Source organism: Pseudopodoces humilis, chromosome 3 (assembly GCF_049639895.1).
Source record: "Pseudopodoces humilis isolate 2021_Gansu_Grassland_sample_001 chromosome 3, ASM4963989v1, whole genome shotgun sequence".
In the NCBI taxonomy this organism is placed as follows: domain Eukaryota; kingdom Metazoa; phylum Chordata; class Aves; order Passeriformes; family Paridae; genus Pseudopodoces; species Pseudopodoces humilis.
The window spans coordinates 66,223,246-66,241,189 of record NC_142202.1 but is presented as its reverse complement, the minus strand read 5'-3'; the positions used below and the strand labels follow the sequence as shown (position 1 = coordinate 66,241,189).

General features: G+C 38.8%; 1 protein-coding gene across 1 annotated transcript in view; it reads left to right on the top strand.

Annotated features, from left to right (window-relative positions):
* Positions 1–2,975: 2,975 nt before the first annotated feature.
* Positions 2,976–17,944, top strand: part of NT5DC1 (5'-nucleotidase domain containing 1) — a 126,040-nt gene continuing 111,071 nt past the window's right edge. Inside the window, exons 1-6 of the mRNA XM_005518291.2 lie at positions 2,976–3,175; positions 5,073–5,164; positions 6,760–6,831; positions 8,356–8,462; positions 10,062–10,141; positions 13,814–13,895. Coding sequence (XP_005518348.1) covers positions 3,083–3,175; positions 5,073–5,164; positions 6,760–6,831; positions 8,356–8,462; positions 10,062–10,141; positions 13,814–13,895 — 526 coding nt within the window. The 5' untranslated portion in view covers positions 2,976–3,082. The remainder of the gene's footprint in view (positions 3,176–5,072; positions 5,165–6,759; positions 6,832–8,355; positions 8,463–10,061; positions 10,142–13,813; positions 13,896–17,944) is intronic.

The following is a 17,944-nucleotide window of genomic DNA, read 5'->3' as shown; positions in this document are numbered from 1 at the left end:
CGTACAAAAATGCTTTACTGGCATAGCAAGTAAAATATACCTTTTAAATGCCATAACCAAAACACTATTTTGGAAGCTACCTGAATCCTTTCCAGGAAAAAAAACCAACAAACTGGAATAAGATAGCTGTACTGCTATAATCTGAAAGGCAGACAAACTTTATGTGAGAATAGCATGAAACACTAACTATGCATGACCTTTCAGACGTTCTGAAGTCAATCAAAATTGTGGCCATCAACTTCAGTGGAAGAGGAATTTGCTCTGTGTTTTCTGAAGTGAGCAGCTTTAGGAAGGTAAATGGTTTTGTGCCCTCAGTTCCCAGGCTGCTGCTTCATCTGGACAGTTATTATCCCTGTTGTGTGTTGTGTGTCCTGGATGGGCCTTTATTATATGCTCAGGTTTCACACACATTAACTTTTATGTATTTAGGCATATATGTATTTCTTTAACATATGTCTAAAACACATGTAAGTAATCATTATTTATGCATAATTTATTGTGTGTATACATATATAAAGTTTGGTTTGAGTATACATGGTATGCATATATATATGCATACACATTAGAAAGTATTAGCATTAGAAAGAATATTAATGTCTGGAGGAGATTCTGAGAACCTTTGAAAGAAACTGCTGTACAATGGCCTTTGGTAAAACTATGTAATCCCTTTCTAGCTTGCTCTGACACCTTACATGCTCGTCCTGTCCTACTACCAGCATTTTTGAATTTTCTTCTTAGTTTCTATATATTTACCTGTCTAGTTCCTTTCCTAATCTGATACTGAACTTTTCTGTGGAATTGTTAAATGCATGTGAGAGGTTATGCTATTAAATTTCTCTCAAAATCTTCTCTGTGTCTACCTGAACATAGAAAACAGAATCTTAATATATAAGTACATTGTATCTCTTAATATATAAGAAAATTGTATCTATTTACTACTTGAATGTATTTTCAAAGGTGTTTTTCTCTTTAATACCAAAGTATCATTGAGTCATCCTGCAAAAATCAAATCATAATTTGATATAATCAAAATTTCTGCTGCACACTGCTATGGTTATGAGCTCACATTTATCAACCTACAAAGCACAGCACTTACAGCTGTGTGCAGGTAGACAACACTGGAAAAGATTACTTGTAATAAATATTTTTTAATAATTGCTCTCAATTTAAATACTTTTTTATACTATTCTATTTATAGCCATACAAGAATTTAAAAATAAAATATATTTATTTAAAATATATTGAACTGGAATTTTTCATGTTTTGTAAATCAAAGCAGTTTTGATGGTGTCATTGGTCTACTGAGAGAAAAGAACTGAAGAATGAAGAGGTCCTTCAAACAAGGCTGTCAAGCCCAGTTGTTTCAGAATCCTGATTCCAGCCTTAGCTATATTCAAGTTCAACCACTGAGAACAAGATTACCTTAATGCAACTCCCATCTGTATGCTTTCCTCCAAATACAATATTTTCTTTCAGACAGCACTTTCTTTCTAATTGCACTACAGCATTATTTATTCAGCAGATACCTATCAAAAGCTTATTTGTTTATGTATTCTGGACACATACTGTCTGTACTGGACTCTGCTGTTCTTAATGGGGGGTTTTTTGGTTGTTTTTAATTACCCAAACTGTCAGTAAATTAAAATGTAGCTATGGAATTACCTATGGATTTTTAGTTTTTCCACAGCCAAACGCACAGCATAGTGTGGTTTACTGTATACAGTGTACCCTGCAGGGACTTTGATACAAAGAATCATAAAATGGTTTGCCTTGGAAGTGATCTTTAAGATCATCCAGTTCCAACACTCCTGCCATGAACAGGGACACCTTCCACTAGACCAGGCTGCTTGCGGCCCCATCCAACCTAACCTTCAACTATTTATGGAATGGAGCATCCACAACTTCTTTGCGCAACCTGCTCCAGAGCCTCACACCCTCAAAGGAAAGAATTTCTTCCTTACATCTAATCCAAACCTACCCTCAGTTTAAAGCCCTTGTCCCAGCACTACATGCCTTTGTAGAAAATCCCTCTCCAGCATTCCTGTAAGTTCTTTAGGTATTGGAATGCTGCTGTCTCTCTGAAGCCTTCTCTTCTCCAGGCTGAACAACCCCAGCTTTATCAGCCTGCCTTCATAAGAGACGTGCTTCAGTCCCCTGATTATCTTCATGACCCTCCTCAGGACTCACTGCAGCAGGTGCACATCTTTATTATGTTGGGGGCCCCAGAGGCGGACAGAGCAGGAGTGGAGTAGATGGGCAGAATCCCCTCTCTTGCCCTGCTGCCCACATTTCTTTTGATGCATCTGAGGACACAGTTGGCTTTCTGGGCTGGAAGTGCACATTGAACTTCTCATCCACCAATACCCCCAAGTCGTTCTCCTCAGGGCTGCTCTCTGTCCATTTTCTGCCCAGCCTCGTGCTTGGGATTGTCCTGATCCAGGTGCAGGACCTTGCTCCTGGCGTTGTTGAACTTCATGAGTTTCGCACAGTCCCACCTCTCAAGCCTACCAAGGTCCCTGAGGATGATATCCCTTCCCTCCAGCGAGCACCACACAGCTTGGAGTCATGGCAAACGTGCTGAGGATGCATAACGAAGTAGTAAGTAGTGTTTTCTCTACCTACATATGTTAATTGTCCCCGGTAGAGCCCTTGCGGTGTGGCACCGGCTGTCCTGTGACTGACCAAGGCTGACTCCTGTTCCGCTCTGCTCACCAGCTCCCAGCAAACACCCCCGAAGACTCGCGGTTCCGGTCTGCCAGACGAGCGGGAGCACTCCGTTCCCACGCCTGCTCCCGAGCACACAAAGCCGCGGCGGGAAGCATGCTTTTGGAATTCGAGCGCTTGGACACGCCTCCGGGCATCCTCCCTGCGCCCGCCCCTCCATGGCCGGGCTCGCCTAGGGGCTGTGCCGCAGGTGAGGGCGGCCCCGCCGGGGCTGGCCGGGGAGGGCCGAGGGCGTCCCCCGGGCCCCGCTCCGCTCTGCCCGCCACGGCTCCGCAGGAAGCGCCGCCCGCGCTCCTTCCTCCTCCCGCCTCTTTCTCCTCCTCCTCCTCCGCCCGCCTGCGGCGGCGGCGGCTCGGCGATGCAGCAGCACTTTTCCCTGGCTGAGTGCGACGTGGTGGGCTTCGACCTGGACCACACGCTCTGCCGGTACCACCTCCCGCAGAGCGCACGGGTGAGTGCGGGCGGCGCGGCCGAGGGGAGCCGCGGGAGGGGCCCCGCTCCGCCCCGCTCCCGCCGCATGCCCCACCGAAGGCAAAGCGCCGGGGAGTGGGGCCGGGACCCCTCCGGTGGGCACAGAGAGCCCGGGGCCGGCAGACATCCACGGGAGATAAGAGAAACGCAAGTGCATCCCTCGCCGGGCGCTTCCTCAGCAGGCCTCTCTGCCCGAGCGGAGGGGACAGCCATTTCTCCTTCCTTGAAAATGGTTCTTCTTTCCTGGCCGTAGCGGCTCTGAGGAAAAGGTAGAGCCCGCCCGCTAAATCCAGAGATGCTGCAGAGTGAGGAATCCGCAGCACTTTGGACAGGAGACCTTTGAAAACTTTCTGGTGCTTATAATAAAACGCCGAGTTTAGAGGGATGCGGCGCCTCTGACTTAGCCCTGTGGTCTCTTTCGAAGAGGAACTGCTGCCTGTGCTGTGCCTTCCCGCCCTCGTCACTTTCGTTTCTAAACTCCCTGGTAATCTTACATTGACTCGTCTTTCTCTGTTGACGTCAGGACTCTGTTCTGGAGCTATCTTGTGTCGCGGATGCTCATGGTGTCTCACTCTCCCCCTTTCTTTGCCTCCATTCACTTGCAGTACATTTTGCACTGCACAGGACTCCCACGCTAATTGCAAGATAATTTCAGAATTTGGTATAGAAATACATGTTTATGAGCTGTCCCATTTATTAATAGTCAGTGCATCCTGTGTTTAAAAGTGCGCTGCTTCCCATAGCTACGTGTGAACTTAAGTGGAGGGGCATCTTGCTTGCAAAAGAGGATTCAAAAGTAACAATAAAATTTACAAGCTCTTAAATATCTAGGTGGAAACTGTGTAACACTGGGCTTACTTTCCATGTTCTTGCCATACACAAGCATGTTCTTGCTGATACAAATTCTGTCTGATGAAGGCAAACATTAGACAATTGATAACTATAAGAGGTTTTTAAAAAATGCTAAGCAACCAATGAACAAAATGGAGAAAAAAGAACTTTTACTAAACTTGGTGCCCTCTTCATCTTCGCACAGGAGACAGAGGCAGACTGACACATGCCCATTGCATGCCTCCTTATCTCTTGGAAATAAGAAATACTTTAAAAGGCTGATAGGCCCAGCTGAAGATGAAGTTACTTCTTACTATTTCAGCATTTGCTTTCATATTTGTCTTTCTTAGACATTATTCATACTGATTCCAAGAGCATCTGTTGTAATTAAAGAAAAAAGGCCAGGGAACAGTTTTAATGAAAGAACCACGAGAAAAAGGGAGGAATTACTATTTTTGGATGGTCTTTAAGGACCTGGCAGCATCTCCATAGAGCTTCTTGTATAACATTACCGGCACAGTACATTAATAAACTGCTGAGTGTCATGCTAGGCCATTTGATCTTAGAAATAATAACCATTTGTTCAGTAGTTGCCTCTTTTCTTCAAAATAAATTCCTTCAAATACTTTTTAAATGCCCCTAAGGATAAATGTTTACTGGTTTGGAAGCTGCTTGTTGAATCTCAGTAACCATGATATTAAAAATTTTAAAAAATAAAGCAAAAAGGATTGGGAAGGGGGAAATAGTGACTAGTCTTTACCGTCTTGATTTCCCAACAATCCTGGAGCGCAGGGACTATAAAGCAGAATGTTGTAATCTGGGTTGTGCAGGACTCATTGCACCAGAACTCTTGTGTCTTTTCCAGCCATGACAGAAATAACCTCAGGCACTATTTCCCAGTGGAGGCAGTGGGACAGGGCCCCTATCTCCATGGCTTGATTTCATTTAGGAGGCATTAACACTCACATCTTGCCACTTTTCAAGGAAGCAGTGTCTCTGATCTCACTTAATCAATATAATGAATGCATGTATTTTTTCATTTGTAGCTAATATATGATAGTTTTGCCCAGTATCTGGTAACAGAGAAGGGATATGATGAAGACTTGCTGACCCTAGCTCCAGACAGCTTAGACTTCTGGTGAGTACATTGAAAATAACGTCACTGCTTTATGCTGTAACTTTTACAAAGCTCAGAAAACAGCTTCATTTCGTAGGCAATTGATGTTATGATTGTCAAGCCCAATGGATAAATCCAAAATTACGGCTTTAAGTAGTTGTCCTAAATAGTATTTATCATGAGATAGTTCTAATGGTATTTCGAAGAGAGAACTGAGCATCCAAGCTTGCTTTGTGCTTCCAGCTGTCTTTACACAAGCCTTTTAGTCTCATTCTATCTTCTACATCCTATTCAACAGAAACCATTAGATTTTAGTAATTTTTATCTCAGCAGATGTTGTTTTGTTTGTGTAAGGCAGATTAATCACAACAGCCTTCTGAGAAACCAAGGAAAGGTGATGTGCCAGAAGGTAGCCCTTGGGTGGCACATCAGGCACAAAGCCTTGATGAAAAGGACTGAAACCCAAGTTCCTGCTCTGAACTCAGTGGTTTCTGAGCAGGAACTTAATTTGAATCTTGATATTTTAACTTTATAAGGTTATTATCTAGGCCATGGGGGTGAAGACTTGAAGGCTAAATAATCATTAGATATAGACACATGCAGAGTTTTTTTAAAATAATGTATGCATTCTTGTGTAATGTTTTTTAAAATTCAATATTTGACTGGTCAGTTTCCAACAAGATTGATTTCAACTTCCACGAGACAAGCGATGTATCAATCATAATTTGAGTCCTATGATGCAAGAAATCCATTGTTCAGCTCTAGATATCTTGGGTTTGGTCTCTTATTGAAGCAGGAAGTTTATTAACGTAAACCTTCAAGTCCACAGTGCTGGTAACAAGTTTGTCATTGCTAATTGCCCAGGAGTCATTCATGAAAGATTGGCATCTGCTTGCTGCCTTCATGGCATGTATTCTTTCCTTTGGGTGCCTCACAGAGGATGAAGGTGTCATTACTTCCTCAGTCTCATTTATTCATTTGTATTTTAACGACTGAACTCTGAATTAATTTTTCAAAGAACCTAAGCAAATGGCAATTCAATTATCTGGAAGACAAAGATTTATTAGGGAGGATTAGAAACTCTTGCCGAGTATCTCCAACATTGTCAACTCTTCCCCTTGTTTGTGCTGGCTAGCAGTGCTTCTGCTTCATGTGTTCTTAGCTTATTGAGTTGCCTCATTTAGACTGATGTTCTCCCCCTCTTTTCTGTAATAACTGGTGCAATCACTCAAGTAATAACTAGAGGAGTTGCCACAAAAAAAAAAAAAAAAGTCTTTAATAGAATTGACTTAAACATTTCTTAGTTTTATATGTTTGGACCTTAAACCTCCAACCAATCTATATAACAGTTTCTAAATTTACTGGACATGGAACTGGGTTTATTTAGTGGGATTTTGCTATGTAAGGAAAATCCAATCCTCATTGTAATAATATGCATTTAGAGAAAATTGTTCAAACATGGAAGTATTTGAAGGGTTGTGACTTGTTTAGTTTTCTCTAGCATCATAGCTACAGAAGCACCATAGCTTCTGTAACTGCATATCACTATCATAAGAAGATAGTGTTCTGAAAGCATTAATATTTTTGTTTCTTCCTTAAAATTAATTTATTCTTAGTTGCAAAGGCTTGGTGTTGGACATTGAAGAAGGAAATTTCCTGAAACTTGCGGAAGATGGAACAGTTTTAAGGTAATACTGACCATAAATCTATATTGTTAAATATAAGTTGTATTGTTAAATATACTAACATTTTATCCCCCTTCCTAATTGTCATCTCTCAATTTTATAAATATTTAAAACACTTATTTCATCATGTATTCATTTGTTAGATGTAAAAGTTAAATACTCTTTGGTAATGTGGTGCTCATTTTCTCTTAATGTTACATATGGAATCTTTTGGTAATGTTTTGATGTTGTCTGGTTGCAAATAACATCTCATTTTTAATAAAATCTGAGACTCTGAGGACACATTGAGCTTGAAAGTGAATTCATTTTTTTGGTGGCTACCCATGTACTCTTTGTCCAGGTCTGCTAAAATCCAGGGTAAGGTTTTTCTTTGGATTGAGGGTAAACTGACTTGCGAGGCAGTTAATTAGTATTAATGACTAATACTAATGACTGGAATGACTATTGTCTTTGTGCCATAGTCATTCAAAATTCTGCAAGTGTACAATATCTAATTTAAATAGCCTGAGATAAATTAACCACAGAAAGTGATACATTCACTTTTGGAATTCTGGGGGCTTTCCACTTAAAAGTTGTTTTGCAGTCATCACTTTCAGTAAATCCTTAGGTTTTTGTTTTTTGTTTTTTATTTTTTTTAGATATAGGAGACTGCTATTTTAAAATAAAAATCTGAAAAGTAAATGTACTTAAAGTATTTCAATCGTAGTCCCATTTCTCCCTAATTTTGTTGCAGAATAAAAATCTGTGTAATTTAGAATGCAAGACAGACTATACTTTTTTTTTTTTCTGAGAGCATGTGGAAGGAGCTTGAGGATGCTAAAGAAGGTCACATCTCATTAAAAGAAGAAAGAAATACTTTTGAGTCATTATTGTGTGTCCCAAAATTAATTTAATAACATGAATTTTGGAGTATTAAATGCAGAATTGAAGATTACAGGATATACCGCATTAAAGGGAAGAATGATACAGGGTTACCTCTCCTGGTATTGCTTGCATTTGCTTCAAAATGGGACCCAGTCTGATGGTCTGAGCAGTTAATTTGTAGTACCTAAAAAGGCTTGTGTGTAGTTATGTATTAAAAAGCTGCTTGCAGGGCCCAAACTAGCACTTTTCCATAGTTTCCCTGCATTCTGTGAATGTTACCAGGCGTCAGAACGATGTATAGGCTTTCTGCACTGTGCTTTATTGTGCAGTGTATATTGATAGCTCAAGTATAGCGAGTGTCCTCACACAATTGAAAACATTCGAGCAATACAGAGTGATTGTGTTAGCAGGTGAGGCACAGTAGCTGTGCCCCCAGCCAACCAAACCTTTGTGTTGTAAGGCCTTTATCGAGAGCTGGAATGTATACGATAAAAGCTTAGTAGGTCCTGGGAAACTTCTAAGCTATAAAGAGAGTCAGTTTTGATCAGCTTGCATGCACTGTAATTCAATTTCAGTGTGTAACTTTGCACAAGTAGTAGTTTAGATGTTTTCAACTACTTTCTGTTTTGTTTTGTTTTATAAACAACTTGATGCATCAAACAGGGCAAGCCATGGTACAAAGAGCATGACATCCGAAGAGATCCTGGAGATCTATGGAAGGAAGGAGTGGAAGCATTTTAATACAGTCAGTGGAATGGTTTCACGCACAGGTAGCTATGCTTTAGCATGTCCTCTTCTTTAAAATTGCTCTGGTCCCTTCAGTATCTCATACTGTTAGTTCTTAACACAGATTTATAAAAATACTTTAGCTGGGAATTATTAGAACAGGTAAATGTATCAGGAAGATTTGGTTTTTATGTGTTTTTAACTTCTAGTACTAGAATTCACCTTAAATTTATTTTGTGGTATTTATTTTATGGTAAGACAAATGAGCTGACATGATAGGCATGTTTTGGTTATAGTGGTGGTCACTCTGTCTCTTGATGAAGTAGGCTGATACAACCAGTATCACGATTTAACCTGAGCTAGCAACTGAGGACCATACAGCTGCTCATTCACTCCCACCCTGCCCAGGCCCAGTGGGCAGGAGAATCAGACAGAATGGTAAATCTCATGGGTTGAGAACAATTTATAATTGAAATGAAATGTTATAATAATAAATATACTAAAAATACTACTAATAATTATTGTAATGATAAGGAAACAGAGCCTCAGAACCCAAGAAGAACAGATGATGCACAATACAATTGCTCAATACCTGCTGACTGATATCCTATCTCATTTAGGACAAACCTTAAATTTTTCTTAATTGTTGACTTATAGCCACTAGTCCTGTAGTAACAGGAGGTCTAGGCACAGGTGCAAAGAGCAAATCAGGTTTAGAAACAAAACTTCTCCCCTTGCATTTTAGGTTCCTGTGTTTAAGACAGGAGTCACTTTGAAGGAGCTGTGGCTAGGTTTGCATTCTTGCTCTGTGTTTCCTCTCCGTTTTACTTTGATCTTGGCAGTTGAGAGTAACACACAGGATGTGCTCACTTAAGGTGCTTTTTGTTACGAAATGGAGGTACTTTCCTTGAGATTTTGCTGACTGCAAATGCAATGTTTATTCTAAACTGCAGGTAATCTTTTGCAAAATGGAGGAAGAGAGAGGTTTCCTTTGGTCATATAGGAAATGTGTTTTTCTTTTTCACTGAAACATAAACTTGGTCTCTGTTGTGAATGAAGATCATGAAAAAAGAAAACAATAAATCACTGGTTAATTAATTTCACTCCTTGAAGAGAGTTGTTGAGCATGACCATAGTCTGGGGGGACATTTGCACCCTCCTGATACAGTTCTGTTTTGGGGACTGATGTAATAATGTTAGCATGCTTCCCCTTGGGCTGAGGGGAACTGCAACATGCGTGTGCAAAGCACATGACTGTGCCAGACCTGTCCAAGTGTCTCTGAACTTCTTAAACACTTTACTTGTGTTTTCACTGCTAGGGAAATAGATATTTTGGAAGAGTTGAAAGATACTGTCCTGAATTAAAACTCATGGTTCTTCCTCTTTTCTTTTACCTGGGCTTTTGGAATCTTAAAATGTCTTGTCAAAATCTCGCTGCCTTCGTATAGGTAAATAACTCTTAGTTGCCAGTTATGTCACCCAGAAGTTAGACTCTGTTAACAATGATAGGGAAATAGATAATGCTTATTACCAGTAAAATCCAAATAGGAGCTTATATTATTATTTATATGTAATTTTTATTTGTGATTAAAGCATACAGTAAAGAGGTGTTTAAATTGTATTTTTTAAATTATTTTTTCCAGCTAAATATTATTTGTATGATAATTATTTTGACCTGCCAGGAGCTCTCTTGTGTGCAAGGGTTGTGGACAGCTTAGATCAGGTAAGAACTGGATTATGTGAAAATTATGTGTTGCATTATCTTTTTCTTCTACCACCACATCTCTTGCATGCATTATTAAATGCATAAAAATTTGGTATTGAACAGCATCAAGGTCTTCTCATTTGGACTATTCCACGTTGGACTTACTGTATTAAAGTTGTCTATGAAGATAATTGTGAGCTACATGGCATGTTCAAAATAAAAGTACTTCCACCAGAGGGCACAAATAACTAGGATACTAATGGAAATGTGCTGTTTCCTCAAGTTTACCCTGTAGTATGCACAATGTTGTTCTTAAAGTCTCCTTTAATTATGCTTGATTGTACTTGAAATAAATACAGTATTTCTTTGAATTACACAATTTGCTAATTTGCAAGTTGTTAAAGAGTGAATGAAGCTGCATTTAATCCTTTTTTAAGCTTGTTTTTGTCCTAAATATATTGATCTGTGTACAAAGATAAATACACCCCTGGCATAGTATCTTTTAAATGTTTTTTCCTCTGCTAAACAGTAAATTAAATTCTTAAGGTGGAAAATACAATTGCTTGAACATTTTTCAGTGCTTTTTAGATAGATAGAATGTCCTAAATTCTACCTTTGACATTTGGTAATAATTGTTTTGTTGTGTAAAAGAAGGTTTGAATGTTTAACTTGCATGCAGGTGGAGATAGGAGAGGGTTCTTCTCATAGAGTAACTTGTGTTCGTGTCAAAAGAGTACTGAGGTAGTCTTCTGGCCAGAGGTACCAAAGCACTGAAGGCCTGAAGATTGCCAGTACTTAACCTTGTCTGCAGAGTGAAAGTCCGAGTCTGTGAGAGGAGTACCTGGGGTCTCTTTGGATGTTAGGTGGCTTGCTGCTTTAGCCTTCGCTCCAAAATAGCATGCTGAGTAGATTGCTGCCTAAATCCATGTGCTGCATGAAGAGTTAGCTATAACTAGCTTATCAGGGAAGCATGGAGGACAAGTGCTCGGTAAGACTCTTAATTTTCTGCCTGATTAATCTCCTTCCCCTAAGCTGTTCACAGCTTAGAAGAAACCTGTTGCGGTTGTGACACCTGTATTATATTTATATTTAATTTAGACTCAGCAGAAATCACCTGCTTGTTAAGAGAGAAAGCACTTCATAGCATGTGTGTAATAAGCTTTCACATCCAGTTACTAGATCGCAGGCTGGAGCACTGACCCAGGATTGGTGCCATCTTCAACCAGAGGGGATTAAACCCGTGCTGTTCCTCTGGAGAGCCACGAGAAGTGGGTCATGCACCCTCTTTATCTCCTAGCAGTCCTCAAGTATTTTACTGGCTGTCAGCCCTGTTTCAACAGGAGGGCTACAGTAATTCCCTGCAAGGTTAGCAGCAGCCACTTGAGAAAGATGCGAGGCAGGAGGTGGTCAGCGTCTCCATCGCAGAACTCATGCCTGCAAAATGCAGCATCCTAAGGATTAGAAACCCTCACATTTTCTTCTTCCACATTTTTAAAAGAAAGTAGATCCTTCTGTGTCCTGTTCTGTGAGCCTGCTTACAACATGCTATTTTCTTATCATTTCCAGACAACATTCTAGGTTCAAGAAAGCTTTCTACTGGAAGAATTACTAAGTTTGGATTCAAAATGGGTTTAGACATGAGTTGGATGCTGGACTACCCTGCACTGTTAAAAATGTATCTGTTTTTGCTGTGTCTAGAGCCAGAACTCTTACGTGTTTACAGACAAAGCATGGGAGTTTTTGATCTTCACTCTGATGAGCTAAACCAAACATTGCTTTGTCTTGATGGTTCAGCTAATAAAATCATATTTTGTAATCACACCAAAATCATGGTGGACTGGATGGCCAGTGATGAAATGCAATGATTTCTCTTAGCTTTTCTCTCTTCGTTTTGGAATTGGTCAGTTTTCCTTTACATCTTGTATGCAATGGCTGAAGATATGCAAGAAATTAGTTTAAGTTATTTTAGTCTCCTCCGAGTTCAAATGTTTCGAAGGAAGTGTACCCAGTTTTAAACTACTATGCATCTGTCCTCAAAACAGTACTCTGAGGAACTTTTGGTTCAGTTCAGTACTTTTTTTTTTTTTAAGAGAAACAAGTAAAAAAACCCAGAACCCTAAGGACTAAGTCAGCCACATGGAGTGTGAGGGGAGAAGACGGTTGAATCTGTCTGTCTTGAGAAGAGTGCTAGCTTAGGCTACTTGCATTGCCTCTAGACAGATGGTCCCCACTCTCTCCTGTACATAGCTTTGAATAATCACCCTTGGTTTATCATCCTTGGCTAGCTGAAGCTGACATACAAAACCTTTTCTCTTTATTAGCTCTTTTATGTATTTCTGTGGCAGTTTGCTATAGGAATGGATTAAAAAAATATTCTGAAAGCCACAGCACCATATCTTTCCTGCTCTTAACCTGTAGAGCTGATGGATGATAAGCAAACTGTGCTTGTCAGTTATACACAAAAGACCTTGTTTGTGTGACTTGCCGATTGTGAAAGTAAAGGCAGACTGTTCTCTGGAAGCCTCCATGGCAAGTTTGGCCTGAAATAGCAGTTTACTTCAGTATATATAAGCTACATGTTCTTGGTTTTTGTTTGGCAATGTTTGGGCTTGGAAGTTTTTTCCAGTTTCTGAATGTTTTCCTCACTACAAAATGCTTTATGATTACAGAATGGCTCATTATTCAGGTATTAGTGCAGGTATCAATGCACAGAGGGCAGCAGTGCCCTGAAACTGCTAATACTTGCCTTGAAATTTATCCTAATGCGGAAGGCCTGCAGCAGCATTACAGAAATACTTTCCGTGACACATAAAGAGTATACCACCTGCTTTACTGCTGACAAGTTACTCTGTAACTGAGCACTTCTTATGGGCTCTGTAGCTAATCCTCTACTCTGTAATACTGGCTAGCTGTGTAATTGCATCTGTTTCATTCATCACTACTAAAATTTGTGGTGTTTGAGAGTGTTGTGGGGCTCAGCAGGTTGAGGTTTTCCTTTCCCATGTGAGAGGCTGAAGGGGAAGCTGAGGTCAACTGGAGCTCGGCTATGCCTGGGAAGCTTTCTAGGAATGGCGAAAGACTGTTCACAATCGTGGATCACCTTCTCCTGTCTTTCTGCCAGAGCTGGGGTTTGGCAGTCTTCAGAGCACAGTGCCATGAACTGCTATTCAGCCAGGATTCTGGATGAGTGTTTTATACCATGTTTGGAGTAGGGTTCTTGGCAGAAGGGCACTACCTCTAAATTATAGTGAAGGGATTTGTCAGTTCTTAAGGTAGAAGGTGATACAAATGCCATGCTATGGATAATGTCAACATGCTAATTAAGTTCAGTATCTGCAGCCCTGGGCACTTCTTTTTCCCAAATGTCAGTGGGATGGGATGCTCATGCTGTAAGTTCCTGCTCTATCTGATGCCCCTTTTTGCTGTAATGTTTTAGAGCTCCTCACAAATATTAAGCATTTCTCCTTTTCCCTTCCTCTTCTCATGGTAACCCTCTAAGAGGGACATAACTTGCCTGCAGTTACACAATGTTAATCTGGGTACTACTGAATCCTGATGTCCTGAATCCTACTGTCTAAAGACTGTCTTACTTCATATAATTTTGTTAATTCATGGCATTTCTGTCACTGTTTCAAAGCTTGTAATAGCTGATACTTGATATAATGACTGGGTTCCTTTTCATGCTTACAGCATAATGGTCAGAAAAAATATGACTTCTGGAAGGACATGGTGGCTGCTATCCAACATAACTATAAAATATCAGCTTTTAAAGGTAAGTGGATTCACTGAAGACTCACTGTAACAGCTGAAAATATTACATGTGCTTGCCAGAGCAAATATGTTTGCAAGTACACTGTAGGCTACTCAGCAAAGCTTTTACTTTTCAAGTTTTTAAATAGTTGTATGGTAAACACATGTTTTCCGTGGAATAAAACATCTTTATCATAACTATTTCTGTTTCATTTCACTGCTTTGATATCTTTAATAACATTTCTGATGTGCTATTTCACTCAGTATATCAATTTTTATTGCTATTGCAACTCATTTTAGAAGGAAAAATAGTGTCTTACTGTGATTGATATGTTAATGTGGATACCCTTGAACTGTGTTTTGAATCTATTCCTTATGATCTTGTAATGATATAGAAAATCAAAAATTAATTGGGGAAAGAAATTCAAGTACTAACTCATATATGATGATTTTCTTTAGCAATCTAGTTTTGATTAGAATTCCTCATGTAGTATTGACACAATAGAGAGGTTTTGAACTTCCTAAAATTTGCAGAAGACCATTTTTTAATAACAGTATTTCTCCACCCAAAACCAACATTATAATACTGTAACATAAATTAGAATTGGAAAACATCTTGGATGCTGTTCAGCAAGACATTATCAGGCATACAAAATAATAAGTTGATTATAAAGGCTAACAATTGTGTGTGCACACAGTTAATTGAAATAATTTTTAACAATATTTCTTTTAAAACATTTATATGCAGCTCAGTTCTGAATTCTTAACTACCTTAATTGATGCAGCATTCACTAGATGCAGGTGCAGTTTTACTTTCTTAGAACTCATTTTTTGTTCACCTCAGCTGTCTCACTTTCTGTATTCCTTTCAAATGTAATTGACAAAATTGTTTCAGAGGGATTCCAGGCAAAAATGGAAATTGATACCAGGTATCAAATTTGGTAAAAATGGTAAAAACCAGCAAGATATTTCCAAACTGCTTTGTTTTGTTGCTGTTATTGTGTTTCCCTTGGAGCTTAGAGTGTGACTGGGAGTTATGAATTGCCCTAGGAACTCACGCATACACAAAAATAAATTTATCCTTTCTTTTCTGCTGATACAAAATCAGCCCTAATCAACTGTAATATTTTTTTTTTAGAATTTTTGTTAATTCTCTTCTTCAAACTGTGAGAGCTCTTTTTTAAAAAAGGTATGGATCATGCAGCAAAAAGAAGAATTTTTAGAAGTGCTATTTGGCAATTAATGAGATCCAAAAAAAGTTAGTCTAAACTTTGAAGTCATACAAGTAATTGCTTAGTTTCTCAGTTTTATTTATGTGTCTGCTTGTGTGTACACTTGGACATTTATGCTTATATCTATCAATCAGTACCTATTTATATGTAAATCTGGAATCTGAAAACAAAATTTGTGATATTACTTAACCCTTTCTAGCTTCTGTCAGAGGCACATGCATGCATGAGTGTTAAAAAATATAGGAAAGTGTAGTAACTGATAGGAACAAGTTTTATGGGATAAAACTCTGTAATATCAGAAGTGAGACAATGCAGATTATATGTGCTACTTAAATATTATAATACAAGAAAGTGATATACTCTGTCATGCCTCATTTTGAAAGGCTTCACAGTGGTTTTATTTTCCATTTAATAACATGGTCAAGTAGCTAAAGCACGAAACAGGGAGTCAGAAGAACCAGAGAGAACTTCTTCCTGTATCACCTACCAGTGATATTCCCATGAAGCATCTCTTTTTGCTTCAGGACCCTCTGTGACACAAGAATGAGGGTACTAATCTTCTATCACTGCTGACAATGATTTATTTTTCTCAATTTCACATCTCACATAACTTCCTGGGGAAACTCTCAAACCTGGATCCCAACATCTACATACCCGGAAACCCCAGTGTCTTTCACAACCCAGAATCTGGCCTGAAAACCACAGCCTTTTGACTTAACTCCATGTCTCTTAGAGGGTTTAACCCTTCAGAGAAAAATAGTGCTCATTAACAGTTAGTCAAGGTAAAATTTCAAAAGTAAACTTATTAAGTGGTCAGTTGAGGGGACGCAAAGTTCCCAACTCAAAACGTCGTCTTAGTGGTGCCATTGTCAGTGGCGGAGCAGAACGACTGACCACTTTATTTTTTGAAATTCACTGAGTGTTTGCAGTTCACTTTGATTTGTTGTCAGTATGCCCTTGTGTCTCTATGTCCCTTCCCTTTTTCACAGAATTTTTTTGATCATAATCAGGTGTCTGATAGATTTTGCTTTTCATTGTCTTAGCTATGGTAATTGACTTAGATAATTGCCCTATGATATTTTTTTTGGATGGCTCTTTCAGATAGGCATGATTGTCCTGACTCAGCTTGATGAAGGATATTAACCCACTCTTCTCCTTGTAAAAAGTGAAGAGCTGAGGCTTGCAAAAGAAAAGTAAGGGGGCTCCCAAATAGTCATGTTATTTTAGGCATTCCGTTGCGAAAAATAATTCAAAAAAAAGAAAAAAGGAAAATCTATGAAACAATACTATCAGAAAAGCATGGTGTCAGATAGCAGTGGACACAGACATTTGCAATGTGGTCATTTCTTACCTAGTAATACCTGTAAGAAAGCTCTCTGCAGTTCATATCCCTGCTGAGCATTAAGCTACTTGGGAATCCATTTTATTCTCAGTACTTTAGTCTTATTACTGGAATATTTTGTGACTGTAAGCTGATTAACATTACCTTGACTGCATTGGATTTAGTGGATGTTTTATAGATAGTAGTAAAAGCAATTTTAAAGAAAACATCATGGGGCAATGTATTTTACACTATTAAGTTATGTGGACATATTATGGAAACAAAGTGTGCTCTTCAGAGCTAATAAAAGCTTGAAGTACTGTATAATTATTTCCTTCTGAAAAATTTCAGATTTGATGATTTTTTTGACAGAAGAATCAATAGCTTTTGTTGGGAAATGTTGCCAAGTATAACTTCTTAAAACAGAAATTTGTAAAATTTCCTGTCTTAAAGGCTACTTTCCCTCTCTTGAAGACTTACTTTCCCTGTACTTTTCCTGACACTTCTGAAAACTGTACCATCTGTGGCAATATAGTTAAAATTATGTATTTGTAATATTTTCAGTCAGTTTATAAGATTTTATTTCATTTTGGAAGTAAAAAAATCATAGCTGATATGGCAGCAGACTTCATAAATTGCCCATAACAAGGCTTGTTGGGATACACGTTTTTTATCACAAGTTTATGGTCTTGGCAGAAGATAATGAATCTAGATGTCTTGATATGTATGTTTGATCTTTAGTACGCAACTTCAGATATAAGAAACAAAAAGCAAAGGTGGCCAAAAGAAAAAGTCTTCCAAAAATTGTGCAAAATATTAGTAGTTCCTAATGCTGATGTAGCAGTTATATCTTTATTTGTCTTAATTGTGAAAAGATGTACCAAAGAAGCAAGTGAAAACTAAATTTGTTACATTTCTTTGCTGTGCTTTCCAACTAAATACAGAAGGGATTGTTTGGGTGCTTCATGGTTTTGATCACGTAAGGCTTCAGAAATATCAGTACTTGTTTAGAAGAGATTTTGTACTATTACAGGCTCTTAAGTTTTCATTTGAATCTCATGTTGGATTTTCTTTCCGTTCATATCCAAGATCCAGAAGAAACAGTGGTTTTGGAAGGGCTTTATCTTTGGATAGATTGCTAATCTTCTTGTGGAAAAAATATTAAAAAAACAAACTTAAAAATCTTACAGACCTTCTTAAGGTCCCCTCTAAACTGAAAATCCAAAGCTAAAATCAAAGTATAAGTTGTGCTTTTGCCACAATTTGCTGTGTCATCTATAGCTTTTCTGGTTTTGGGGTTGCTTTTTCAGTGACTTAATATCTGAGCAATTATGAAAAGACTTTAAAAAGCCAGGCATGAGGTTCCAAGCTCTAGACTTATCTGAAGTCCCACATGTTCAAGGAACAAAGACATAAAGGACAAAAACAGATTTAAAGTGGATGGATGGAGGGATGGATGGATGGATGATAAGGGTTAATGAACTATGCTTTTAAGAATGCTGCCTGGGCCCAGTTTCT